Source organism: Sinocyclocheilus rhinocerous, unplaced genomic scaffold (assembly GCF_001515625.1).
Source record: "Sinocyclocheilus rhinocerous isolate Xijiao unplaced genomic scaffold, SAMN03320098_v1.1 scaffold662, whole genome shotgun sequence".
NCBI classification, from domain to species: Eukaryota; Metazoa; Chordata; class Actinopteri; order Cypriniformes; family Cyprinidae; genus Sinocyclocheilus; species Sinocyclocheilus rhinocerous.
In genome coordinates this window covers 3,724,836-3,737,543 of record NW_015639782.1, presented here as the reverse complement: position 1 = coordinate 3,737,543, position 12,708 = coordinate 3,724,836, and the positions used below count along the sequence as shown (strand labels likewise).

Genomic DNA, 12,708 nt, shown 5'->3' with positions numbered 1-12,708 from the left:
CGGCTTAATATTTACAGATACTAGTCCATATAGTGGTTTGAATTAAGTGTAATGACCTACTTTTGATTATTTCATTAAAAATTTGACAAACTCCGTGACATTCCGCGTTATTCAGTAAATTCCGCTTTTATTACTGGATTCCGCGTTTTCCGCATCGCGGAAATCATAGGGCCCTAGTTTTAGTGTATATGTCATAGAGAGAAAACAAATTTACCAAGAATCTTGCACCACTCATATTGCTTTTTTTGACCACTCTGTCACACCCCAACAGTTTCAACTGAAAACAGAAAGAGAAAAAAAAGGTGTGATGGCTGAAAACAGATCTGCAGTCACACTTTGCATTTAATAAACTCAGTCGCTTACATTTGATGAACACTCTATATTGTGTTAAAGGGACAGACACAACAGTATGTTTTAATCCAGGATAAAATAAAGGTTAGCATTTGATATAAACTAAATCAACTATAATTGACTATAAATCAAGTTTTTTACAATACGTTTCTGTCTATCTTTTTTTAATTACATGTGTTTTGGACAGTTTTGACACGACAGTGCATTGGACCAAATGATTGCAAAACAAGGCAGTTCAGAAAACCACATTGCATGGAAATCAATCAGCCACACTTGAAGCGCTGCAACTGAAGAACAAGAGTGTGACTGTAAAAAAGATCTCTAAAGATTACCCACTCAAAGAATATTCAAAGTCACATTTGACATTTTAACGTCAAAGGCATCATTATTATAAAAAATCTCAATAATCTGTCAACTGTGTTTTAGAGGAAAAGAGTCTAGAAGTGTGCTTAATTTCGAAATTAACAGAACATGAGGTTTACATGATAAACTTTGTAAGGTTGACAGATGTTTTTTAATACATTTAAATTGAATGTGTCTTGTTTTTTGTTTTGTTTTGTTTTTTTGTCAAAAGAAAAATAGGATGAATTTCACATACTCACTTTTTTAAGATAATCAGCCAAGTTTCCAGAGTTCCAGCCCATCACCTCTGACTTGGATGGTACGCTTTCAAAACTCATCCTGATTGGAATGGTTGTTTCTCCTATACAGTGGAAATTGACTGTTCTACAATTGCAGGTGCTTCTTGCTGTTGAGTTTTTGTTTTAGAATCTATGACGATTAAAGTATACAGCTTTGCTGACAATTGTAAGGCGCTTGTCTTGCTTGTGGCTAGTTGGTCTAAGATTGAGTGTGATGATACTGTTGACGCAGAATAACAGGCTCTCAGCTCTTTCTGTTTCCTGTAACTTTGTATAGAGGAAGTGCCTCATCACCAAAGATGTGAATGTCAAAACGTTCAGAGCATGACTAGGACATATATTGGTACATAACTGCACGTTTGAGGCTCTGTAACATAAATAAATGTATCAGAAACGTACCATGTTAAATCTATTGTGCATGTTTAGTTATGAGCAAATGGTTGCATGTGTAGGTTACAAGCATTGCAGGGGTTACAATAGTACACCATTTATAGATCGGACACATCAAAAGCAAATGAGTTCTCACATGTTCTTAGCACGAGCAAATAACTAGGCCACAACCGCAAATAAACAATCAGACAACATAAAATGCAGAAAGTGCAATGCATTCCATCATTATAGATAAACACATCCCTGGTGCCTATTCACTTGTTATGCATTGCATTTTTCCAAACAAAAAGAGGAAATATCCCTTTTGGGAACAGAACCGCATGCATTCTAACACCAAGGTGAGAGGTGCAGTCAACCACAGGCCAGCGGGACTGCCAAAGTGAAGAAGCTGCTTCCCCAGGGTGCTTTACATAGGACAAAAAGCAGAAGGAACCTTCTTTGCAAGTATTTTAGGTGTTAAAGATATATTAAGGATGAAGCACACTTAATTTTGCCACCATTTATGGTCAACCTTATAATCATTGGTGCTAAATGAATTCTTGATAGGTTGCCTTAGATAATGTTATACATATTTTAGGATATTTAAGAAACCAGAGACCCAAAAGATCTCCAAAAAAAAAAAAAAAAAGATTTTCAAAATTTAAAATAAAACAATAAAAGGTAATTGGAGTATGTTTTGCCATCTTTCTGCTTCGACATTTCATGTTTGATTCAGTGTTACTAAATGATTCTTTGTAATAATTTGTGAAATTTACTAGCAATTTGTGAGTGAAAATAATTTCTACACCATTTTTTTTCCAGTGTAGGAGGCACTAGCACTTAACCAAATAATGATATCAGCGATACTGACCTGTCATGTAAAATTAAACCAATAAAATAGTGCCAGAAACTTCTAATGAACTTCTAATAACTGGGAGTCAGTAGTTAGCTTGATGGAGAGTGTGGCAGTTCTTTCTGATGAAGAAACAGCACATTCCTAGTCTTTGTCATGCGCAAGTGGAATCCTTAAGCTAAAAGGAAATAGGTATTTTGTGGAGTGGAACAGACTGGGATCACTGTTAATGCTGGGGTTTTGAAGTGGGTAAACCAAAGGGCTGCACTAGATTACAACCTGATTCTATCCATGTGGAAGGTCAGTAAAATAAGAGACAATGAGGGGATGGGAACAGGGGTCATGGCTGAGATGACAACAACATGGTACTGTATTTAAGGGGATGGCCACTTTGTTCCTTATTCATCACAGCTCAGCAGGGTGGCCTGGGAAAAAAACATAGCATCCTAAAAGGCAAATAGGCATTCTGTGGTGAGTGAATGGTTTGTTTCTGTTGATTGGAGTACTTTGAGTAAAATTTGTCTGTATTATATATATATATATATATATAAGCATTGTGAGCTATTATTTAGTCAAGTAGCCTACTTTTTAAATATCAAAAGTGAAATCGTTTTTGTTTTAATACATGGAGGTAGCCATGGGAAGCAAATGAAGAATTGAGAATCCCACCCCCTGTCCTCGAAGTCAAGACCCCCACTGGAGCCAATATCCCATCATTCATCAGGCCAGACAGTTTGGCAGATTTATGGCATGTCCCACTGAGTAAATTGACTATGCATCAAGTAATAGGCAAACCAAGTGAGAAATCTGCTTATAAATTATATGAAAACAAATGTCATGATTAGGCCATAACATCCAATTTGGTAAAACATAATCACTCTATGTTGACACACGGAGGAGCCTAGGCCTGGTTTTACAATTTAAATGGGTTCTCAACCTCGTAACGTGACTAATAATGGAATTTAGATCCTTCCCTTTGATTTATTTACATGCATGGTGGTGACTTCCGCAGGTGTGATTATGTACACCAACACAGCGGTAACGCGGATTAACATGCCAAACGCCTTCCAGCGGTGGCGTGTTTCTCACGGGCTTTGTCTACACTTTTGTCACCGGGGCAGCATACTGTCCGTACTGCCCGCATATCAAAGTGGGCCAGACTCTAGGCAAGGGAGGCGCCTAGGGCCAAGTGTGACAAAGTTAATCCCTTCAAGAGTATTCATTAAATAAACGCTCTATACTGTAGTACTAATTGAGACCCCCATCATTACTTTTCAAGGGTTTTATTTTTTTTCTCTCTGACGGCGCGTGTCTGGGATACAACGCTCAAATGACTTAGTGCAATATAGGAACGTAGCAACCGTCATAATTGATAATCACTTATTTAATTACTTATTTCGTCCCCGACATTCTGTGCGATAATTACAATTAGGAAGTTTGTTTTGAAAAAATAATTTGAGAAAATAATTGAATCCGTTTGTATTGATTTAAAAGCATGCAGAAGCCTCTGTCATCTGATTGCTGCAGCAGTGGGTGAGTCTAATGCTTACCTTTCACCGTCGTTTTGAAGCATATCACTTTTAGTGAACTCAGACAACGTGATTAATATTCATGAGCCCAACAGGGTTGTTGAAAATTCGAAATCTGTCTGAGGAAAGCAAAGCAATCTGAGGGAGCAAAAAGAGAAGTCGACTTTACATTTTACACTTAAGTAGCGTGTTCTTAATTTTGGACTGTTTTTGGATTGTTGGTCTTTTTCACAGAAATGACCAGTAATGTTTCAAGCATCACTGGAAGGCACATCATATAGATATATTATTCTAAAAATATATTATTATGTTTCTTTCTTCATAATTTAGCCTATGTTGCATTTTTTTGCAATCGAATTCAACTGCATTTTCGTATTTGGACATGCCTTTTTGTTGTTCAACATACAGAAATATCAACTGTTCACAACTAAGTTATTGATTCAGTTTGGGCGTATTTAGGTTCATAAACATTAAACGAGACCACAAGCAATTTCAGTTTCTTAGTTTTATTAAAATACTTTAATATATAATTATGTACAGAAATAGCAAATATTGTAGAAAAAGTGCAGGTGGATGTGTTCTCATTAGAAAAGAGTTTGTTAGGGGGTGTTTTATTTTGGTCCTCGAGGTTTGCGTCTTTGGTGCCCGTGGCCTCCGTGTCTCCGGGCGCAAACGTGTTTGACAATGACCCGAGAGCAGTTCTCGCACTTTACTGTGCAGCACCAGTGGAACTTGCAGTTGCAGCTGCTCACTATCTCTGTACGCCTCTCCTCCACCCGCAGACCGCACTCATGGCACAGCCTGCGGCAGCTTCTCCTTTCCCACTGAGTGAGACTTTCCCCATGTTGCACGCACTCCCGACCCTCTGTGCCAGGAAGCCCGAGGCTCAGGTTCTTCGCGCAATAATCCGGCGAATCCTCCAGATATATGAGCTCAGTCCGGGCGATGGAGCCGAACGCGTCTGCCATAGCCACGCGGTTGTCTGCGCTGTTGCCCGCGCGCATTCGTCTCTTGTCCAATTCGAGTTTCTGGGCCTGGTCGTGCTTCACTTTCAGGTAATTGCCAATTTCACGGAAATCAGAAAGCTGCATCCAGCACGTTTGCATTGTGCAACTTTCTGACATGCCATGGCACCTACAGATCCTCTTCATGGTCGCCTTTACAGCCTAAAACACAAAGTAGGCCTATTGTTAATCTACAGATTTTTTGTGTATGCATTCTTTATACATATGTATATATACGTGTCAAGAACATTTTCAAAATTTCAAAAAGTTTCAGTAACCACAAAAGTTAGTTTCCTAAGCAAATGCTGTTGTTTTTGTGTGAAGAGGTAACCATAAAAGCAGCTGCTCATTTGCCTAATAGGCTACAGTTTGCCATATCACTAGTTATTATTACTGTTTTTTTAAAACAGTGAGATTCGTTTTGCACAACCCAAATTGTATTTTGGCGCCCCCCGCGAACTCTGAGCCGAATGATAGGCTATTTGTTTATTTTTAATACTGGATTTTTTTTTATCATTTAATCCCTATTCAGGTGTCAGGTGTTTTTAATCTGTCAGAACAGTATGACAACTTTGACATATGAAAAGTATTTCTCAACTCAACTTACCAAACGTCCAGCTTCATTATTATGAAGATTAACTGCAGCTCGAGAGTCTTGTCCAGTCTCAAGCGCATCCACGTATTGTTTAGAAATTCTCTCGCCAAAATCCACGTTGTCGCTACATCCTCCCCAAAGCCAACCACGACCCCCTGAAATGAATAGTGTTTATCCCATTAGATACATGCGTCGTGACTGTTTTGAAAGCAGCAAATACTTCATTTTTATTGCATTGTTAATACACAAATATGGTTCTAGTATTTCTGTTTTAAATTAGGCTAATCAGTCTATATTAGATAGGCTACACTCATAAGCTAATAAACTAAAGCCAATCTGTAATGTTCTTACCGAGTTTGCCGTTCCTCGAACTGTCACATCCGCAGTCGTCCAGATCTCCGAGACTGCAGTTTCTGGTTAGAGTGTACATCACTCCAGCTGCGCTTATTGCATGGACAAATGACGTCTCTCTCGTTGCTAGAGAAGTCGTGAAAATAAATAAAGAGTTTTATTTTTCAGGCTTTGTTTTCAATGTTTAGAGAGAAACAGCTCACATTTATGAACATATCTAACCACTTCTAAAGCCTTTATGAGTAGAAAGTTGCAGCGCGTTGTCCGGGCAGTTCCACCTGTCCCAAGCAAACTGATGCTTGCATTCACGCATCCCGCTCTGCGCACCGACCTGCACACTACTTGCATAGGTAAGATAAGCCTATAGGAAGAAGATAAGAGAAAGGTGTTGAGGATTTTGATGTGAGGTTTTCTGTACATTTCACACACACCACAAACCCAGATGGTGTTGTGGTGTATTTTCCGTAAAGCGATTTCACGAAGGCGGTCGTTTTTTGAAGCTAGGAAAATAGATTACCTTTGGTCCAGTCATCAGCAAATTGTTCATTGTCCTGAGGAAGCAAAAGGTAAAACATAATACGCGTTATGTTAACAAGAGCAATTATGTTTACATTAGGCTACAACAACTGATAATAATTCGCTAATGCATCCTCACCATGTGTCCCCAGGGAGAGCTTTGTCGCAAATAAAGAATAAAAAGACCCAAAGGAAGAAATAAGCCATTATCTTGGATCCACAGTGATATAGCAGGCAATGTACTGATTTGAGAAAATGATGTGCCGTCATGTATTTTATACTCCTCCCAACGGGGGCCAGAATACCTTTTGTTACAGGATTCTTGTCATGCTATTGGTCCACAGTCACCAGCCAAGTCAAGGAAACGCCTCCAATGAACTTAAAAGGATATCAATACACTACAGCTTTTTCTCTCTCCACGGGTCTAAATGTCGTTGGAGCTGATGCATAATTCAAGTGCGATTGGGAAATATTTTACACCGTTTATTCACCAATAAACATTTGAACCAGTTGTCAAACATGCGCAGTAAAATTGACCACTCGGAGACAGTAATTTAGTTTTAAATATTTAATATGCTTCCCACGACAAAATAAGTCAATTTAATATATATATATATATATATATATATATATAAACACAATGTGATAGTTTAAAAATAATAACAATGTGATAGTTAAAAATTAATTGCCTTAAATAAGTTCCATAACAACACTTCAAGCCCCTTGAGAAACATTACACACTGTCAAGTGATCTGTGCGAGAAAGGAAAAAAAAAAAAACATGGTGCAAGTATTCAAAACAATCTTTCAACATAATTGTAAGTAAATCTGTGGTCTAATGTGGAGAACGAAAAAGTGCAAATAATGAACTTATGTCTACGTGAAATTAGAACTTAGTATGTGATCAATCCAACTGACAGTGGGAACGAGGAAGCCCTTGTGTCTTATACAGGGGTTCGAATTGACATTTTTCGTTATAACAATGTGCAGAATAATATACAGTAAGAGAAAAGCAGCATATCTTAAAATCTCATATAAAATATATTTACATTGGAAATATACAACTTAATATACTGGCAAAGATGATGACTTCATCTATTACGCGCATGCTGTCTTTTGCGTGAATTGTTGTGCGGCCGACGGTTTTTATGCCTTTTTGCGCAAAAATACTTGTTCACAGTCTGAGTGCATGTTTCGCATTTGACTGTGCAACACCAGTGAAATTTACAGTTACAGCTGCTCACAGTCTCTATCCTCCTCTCTTCAACTTTCAGACCACATTCGTGGCAGAGCCGCCTGCAGCTTCTCTTCTCCCACTGAGAAAGATTCTTTCCGCTTTGTAGGCATTCCCTGCCTTCTGTTCCATGTAGTCCCAGGCTGAGGTTTTTCGCGCAATAGTCTGGAGAATCTTCCATATAAAGGAGTTCTGTGCGCGCAACGGTGCTGAACGTGTCCGCGATTGCGCCGCGATTGTCCGCGCTGTTGCCTGCCCTCATCCGAATTTTGTCCATCTCCAGCTTCTGTGCTTGATCGTGCTTGATTTTCAGATAGGTACCGATATCTCTGAAATCAGCCAGCTGCATCCAACATGTCTGAATACTGCAGCTTCCAGATACACCATGACACTTACAGGTCCTTTTGAGTGTTGCTTTGACAGCCTGAAATATATAAAGTTTCACATTAGCCATATGCACTCACGTGCTGCAATAAAACGTGTTTCGTTTGACTAGAGAAAGTAGATAAATAAGAGAATACAATTATACTCACAAGTCGACCAGCTTCGTTGTTGTGCAGGTTGACTGCAGCGCGCGAGTCGTGACCATTTTCCAGCGTGTCCACAAATTGTTTAGCGATTCTTTCTCCAAAGTCAACATTGTCACTGCAGCCTCCCCAAACCCAACCACGTCCACCTTTGAAAAAAGAAAACCGTTATTGGTCTGAAGACATGTAATAATTGTAATTACAGATAAGTGTAGTTCATAATAATAAATAATAAAAAATGTCTTACCCATTTTTCCTATCTTGGAGTCGTCACAGCCACAGTTATCGAAGTCCCCCATGCTACAGTTCTTTGTCAAAGTATACATAACTCCAGCAGCACTTATGGCATGCACAAAAGCGGTCTCTCTGGTGGCTAATAATAATAAATAATAAGTTCATTATTAGAACATGTTAAATGCAATGCATTTTCAAAGTAATATATGAGAAAAGTACGTATTTGCAAGTTTTTGGTGTTACAATATAAGTTTCTGCACAAAGTATAAAAAAATACATCTTGGTGGAATTTAAAAAATGTTCTCCAACATAAGGCTGTAAAACCTTCATTGTTAAGAGTGAAAAATTAAAGCAGAATACATAATCTGATTTTGCTTAAAGCGAATAATAGGGCTTACCACTTCGCAGGCCGTTATGTGTAGATAACTGCAGTGCGCTTTCCGGACAGTTCCACCTGTCCCATGCGAACTGATGTTTACACTCTTCAATACCACTCTGAGCCCCTGCCTGCACACTGCTGGTGTATGTAAGGTAAGCCTGGTAGATGTAAAATACGTGCATTAATTAGACATTGTACGTTCAGACATTTTGATATGTAATAAATAGCATGTCAAATAAATTAAATATCGCTGCACATAGATATAGAAACTTAAATTACCTTTGGTCCTGTCATCAGGAAGTTATTCACCGACCTTGAAAAAGAGAAGAAAAAAGCATGACGTTAACATAAGTTTTGTTAATAAATACCAGTGACAAAACAACTAAAATATAATAACATATTTCAAATATTCTGTAAAAAATGTATGTACCATGCTGTTGTCGACAGTATGTGACAGCACATAGACATCACCAACGATGAAAAAAGCTGGCAAGGGTTCATTGCTGCGTGAGCGACCCCTGATTCTTCGATGCTCCCTTCTTGTGGAGATGCAAGGCACAAACACTGATATGGATACCCAGGAAGAGACAGAAGACAAGTGACTGAGTGCTCGAACGAGCAAGGCATTTATACCTGTCGCCAACTTTGACTGACGGGCATCTCCCAACCTTTGACAATTCGCTGTGAAAAGACGTCGAGGAGGTCACTGGAATTGTGTGGCCTTAACTGCACTTCAAAGCATTAACACTTTTCCCTAAGCCCTTCAGTCTAGCTTTCATTAACCCATCTTTCATGATGAGGGTTGTTTCAGTATGTTCATTGATAAACTCTTTTACCCGACTATTTAGTTACTCAAGTTACTGTCCGTTCAACATTATGCTTGCAACTTTAATGTGCTACCATTTGTGTATTTGAAAGACTATTTGAATGAATTGGACTGTCCAAACCCATCAAACTGCTCGTCTAATATCCATTCATTAGACTTGTTGAAGGTGTTGTGTAGTGTAGGCTATTCATGAATACGCTGATTGTTTATTCCGTGTTGGACATGCCTACCACTGGACATGCATTTTTGCATCAGAATAGCCCTTTTATCTGCCATCTTAAATTAAGGGTTTATTAGTTTAGAAATAATACTAGACTATTCTATATATACACAATAAAAAACATAAATATACACAAGCTTGTATAGTAACACCCCATTTAACATTTTAAATTCTTGTCGGGTTGGTTAAGCTTCTTGACTTTATAGATGTTCTTTATTTGAGTCTTGACTCTTCACGTTTTGGGAAAGTTTTTCACCGGGAAATGACACTGAAATGTAAGGGGCTGCTCTTCACTGTATACAAAAAGCCATGAAATCATTCGGCTCCGTTCGCTAAAGGCCATGCAAATAACATGTAACACGTCTGCGCTTCTGACACTCTGGTGTTAACAGAAGACCAGCTGATCCCCTGGGAACAGCTCTGGTGTGAAAATGTCTGTAAATGTAGTCCGATACATGTATAGACTGCAACATGTCATAATACTAGTCTGCAAATATGTATTTATCAATCCATACGATTTATTCCATCATTTGACCCATACGACTTGTGCCATAATGTATACATTTTTCATTTTTAAGTTGCCCATATACTGTATGTCATTTCACTGGTTTATCAAAAAAGGTACACATCATATGCTTAAAAAAGTTCATTTTTTCTTATTCTTTTTTTTTTTTAATAGGAGACATAAATCCTAGTTTTTAATAATAGGGCAACTAGTTTTCATAACTTAGTTCTTACTGTTGACAATTCAATCATGTGTCAAATAAGCCAATTCGCACTAAGTTATTATTTGTCACCAAGTGGTCAACAGCTGAAAAATGTAAACAAAAGGACAATCATGAGAATGATTATATTTCATCATTTTACTTTCGATGACTTTTGCGATTAATTAATACGCTATATGGAGATGTGATTTTTTAGAAATTGTTGCTCGTGGAAGATTAATTGTTGAAACCAAGTATTGACATCTTCGAATCAAATCGGTAGACACTCACAATCCCTTTTCAAAACAGCATTTATTTGATGGTCGGATAATGGTTTAACCAATGCTGCTGGCTGGAAGACAATGGAGGGACGCGCAAGTGAGGATAATCCCCACTAATTGGACATCGGCATCATCAAGTCTACATGGTGCCTGAAACCCAAATTCCCACACCTACTTGTTACAAAAACAAACCCGTATCAAACAATGATCTGGTACAAGCAGACCTAACCTAAATGGGACCGTCGTGCCATAAACGTTCTGTCGCAGATATCTCAGAATGGTTTTATGGGGTAACAAACTGAAAAACTGACGCATCGCTTACTTTCACGCTTTAATTCATGTGACTGACAAATGTGTGCAATAAAGGAATAATCACAAAGTAAGGATTAAAAATGGCTAGACGATCATCACCACAGCTTTTACTCCCCAAGTCAGACTGAAATCAGGGAACATGGCTCACCTTGTTGCACAGATGATCCATTTTGACGAGTCACTCAGGGGCTCAGGTAGTCATTAGCCTATGCTGTTAAGGCTTTTCGCCTTGTTTTGTGATTAAGGAAGGAAATACAAAACACATGACATATTATTTGAAATGTGGGTTGTTTTGCAAACGCGCCTTTTCATAAAATGGTCGAATATTTGGTAATTAAAAAAAGTTATACAATGACCTTGAAATAAAGATCCTCTGCATAGTTTTTGTCACATAACAAAATGTATTTCAGTATTTTTATAAAATATAAATATTTTAATATTTATTTGTTGATTTAAGAAACAATTATACACTTTTTACGCAAAACATTTAACCTATTCCAACGTTCCCTTTTTCAGTAATTTCAGACTTTTATGGAAGCAAAAAATCTCCCAAACATAAAAGTGACCTTTAATACATGAATTTAAAACGTTCGTCATAAAAGAAAACATTTAACTTAATGTTTCTCGAATAGCCTATAACTCCGTAGGTCCGGGAATTAACGTCATACATACCTTATAAACCTTTCTATATGCATACATTCTGCGAAAAGGACCCGTTCATTAGGTGTCTGCACGAGCAACATAGACTAAACCAAATAAAGACATTTTGCTTTTTATTTGTGTTTGTAATTATTTATCAGTTTACTTTATTGGTTTTAGTTATGTCAGATTTCGAGAGAGATAAGTTGGTCATAAAAGACGATAAGGGTCGGAGAAGCACTGTGGTGTTCAGAGTGCGGTAGATGGGTGGCAAGAACAGTGACGCCAGAACGCAGCCGCGCTTCTCAATAACATCTGGACCATAATTGAATTCAAAGGAGATCTAGGTGCGTCCTCTAGCACCTCATGTAAAAACAAGAATAGCCCTGTAAAATGCACGTAGGCCTAGTATCGGATAATCAGCGATGTTTGAGCCGAGGACCAGGATTAAGAACCGCTGGGCTATTATTAATCGTGGCGCCCCTGCTGGCCACACCACAAAACAAACTCGTTTATTTTACACTTTTATAAAATACACGTTTGGTTGTCCTTCTATTAACACCATTCTGAATTTAAATAGAGTGACCATACGTCCTCTTTTTCCCAGACATGTGCTCTTTTTGGACCTAAAAAAATGTGTCCGGCCGGGATTTCTAAATCGCCCAAAATGTCCGGGATCGGCTTTTGCTTTCTGCAGACGCAATTCATCATGTGCGTTTTTGAATTAGAGCCCTGCGAGGGATTGTTTTCTTAATCCCGCTCCCGCTGAATTTGTGACCATTAGCGCCTGCTCCTCAGCCGCTATCAGTATGCGGAGTATAATCTCTTTTGAATGAGCGCTTGCTGTTCACTTTCAATTTCGATTTTGCGATCATGCGCGCTCTGTGTAAAAGATGATCAGATATTTGCCAATGAGCTCAGGATCTGTTGAGCAGCAAATCCTCCAGCATGGTCTGTCAGCCATCTCTCCTCTCAACCCCTGATCAGTGAAATCTGACTCCTGCAGCTCGTGATGGATGCAGGGTTGTCAAGTCCGCTTTTTTTTCTCCATGGAATTGGGCTACCTTTAAACTGTTGCCATGGGTTGATTTCCCCCCGTGGGTTAAAGGTTTGAAATGTTGCATAAATTAAATTTGACTGAAAT

General features: G+C 38.4%; 2 protein-coding genes across 3 annotated transcripts; both read right to left on the bottom strand.

The window, feature by feature from the left end:
- Positions 1–4,313: 4,313 nt before the first annotated feature.
- wnt8-2 (protein Wnt-8a ORF2) lies at positions 4,314–11,101 on the bottom strand. The gene is made up of 6 exons (XM_016567884.1): positions 11,074–11,101; positions 6,211–6,244; positions 5,916–6,054; positions 5,694–5,819; positions 5,355–5,497; positions 4,314–4,909 (listed from the first exon to the last, which is right to left on the bottom strand). The coding sequence occupies exons 2-6, from the start codon at positions 6,238–6,240 to the stop codon at positions 4,355–4,357; spliced, it is 993 nt and encodes a 330-aa protein (XP_016423370.1). The 5' UTR covers positions 6,241–6,244; positions 11,074–11,101; the 3' UTR covers positions 4,314–4,354.
- Positions 6,905–11,111, bottom strand: LOC107752029 (protein Wnt-8a). Of its 2 annotated transcripts, XM_016567879.1 has the most exons (7): positions 11,074–11,111; positions 9,013–9,146; positions 8,862–8,895; positions 8,602–8,740; positions 8,217–8,342; positions 7,976–8,118; positions 6,905–7,866 (listed from the first exon to the last, which is right to left on the bottom strand). In XM_016567879.1, exons 1-7 carry the CDS (start codon positions 11,092–11,094, stop codon positions 7,300–7,302), a joined length of 1,164 nt encoding a protein of 387 aa, XP_016423365.1. In that variant the 5' UTR covers positions 11,095–11,111; the 3' UTR covers positions 6,905–7,299. The 2 variants fall into 2 exon arrangements, with proteins under 2 accessions (XP_016423365.1, XP_016423364.1); XM_016567878.1 differs by lacking the exon at positions 11,074–11,111 and having other exon boundaries at positions 9,013–9,574.
- Between the last annotated feature and the right edge of the window lie 1,597 nt (positions 11,112–12,708).

Bases quoted from the DNA above. Each gene is read 5' to 3' on its own strand.
- wnt8-2 (XM_016567884.1), bottom strand. From the start codon at position 6,240: ATGAACAATTTGCTGATGACTGGACCAAAG. The intron at 5,820-5,915 runs GTTAGATATGTT...CGACTTCTCTAG, and splicing joins TCATAAAGGCTTTAGAAGTG to CAACGAGAGAGACGTCATTT. The intron at 4,910-5,354 runs GTAAGTTGAGTT...TTTGTGTTTTAG, and splicing joins ATAATGAAGCTGGACGTTTG to GCTGTAAAGGCGACCATGAA.
- LOC107752029 (XM_016567878.1), bottom strand. From the start codon at position 9,209: ATGCCTTGCTCGTTCGAGCACTCAGTCACTTGTCTTCTGTCTCTTCCT. The intron at 8,896-9,012 runs GTACATACATTT...CTCTTTTTCAAG, and splicing joins ATACTGTCGACAACAGCATG to GTCGGTGAATAACTTCCTGA. The intron at 8,119-8,216 runs GTAAGACATTTT...CTTTTTTCAAAG, and splicing joins CTCCAAGATAGGAAAAATGG to GTGGACGTGGTTGGGTTTGG.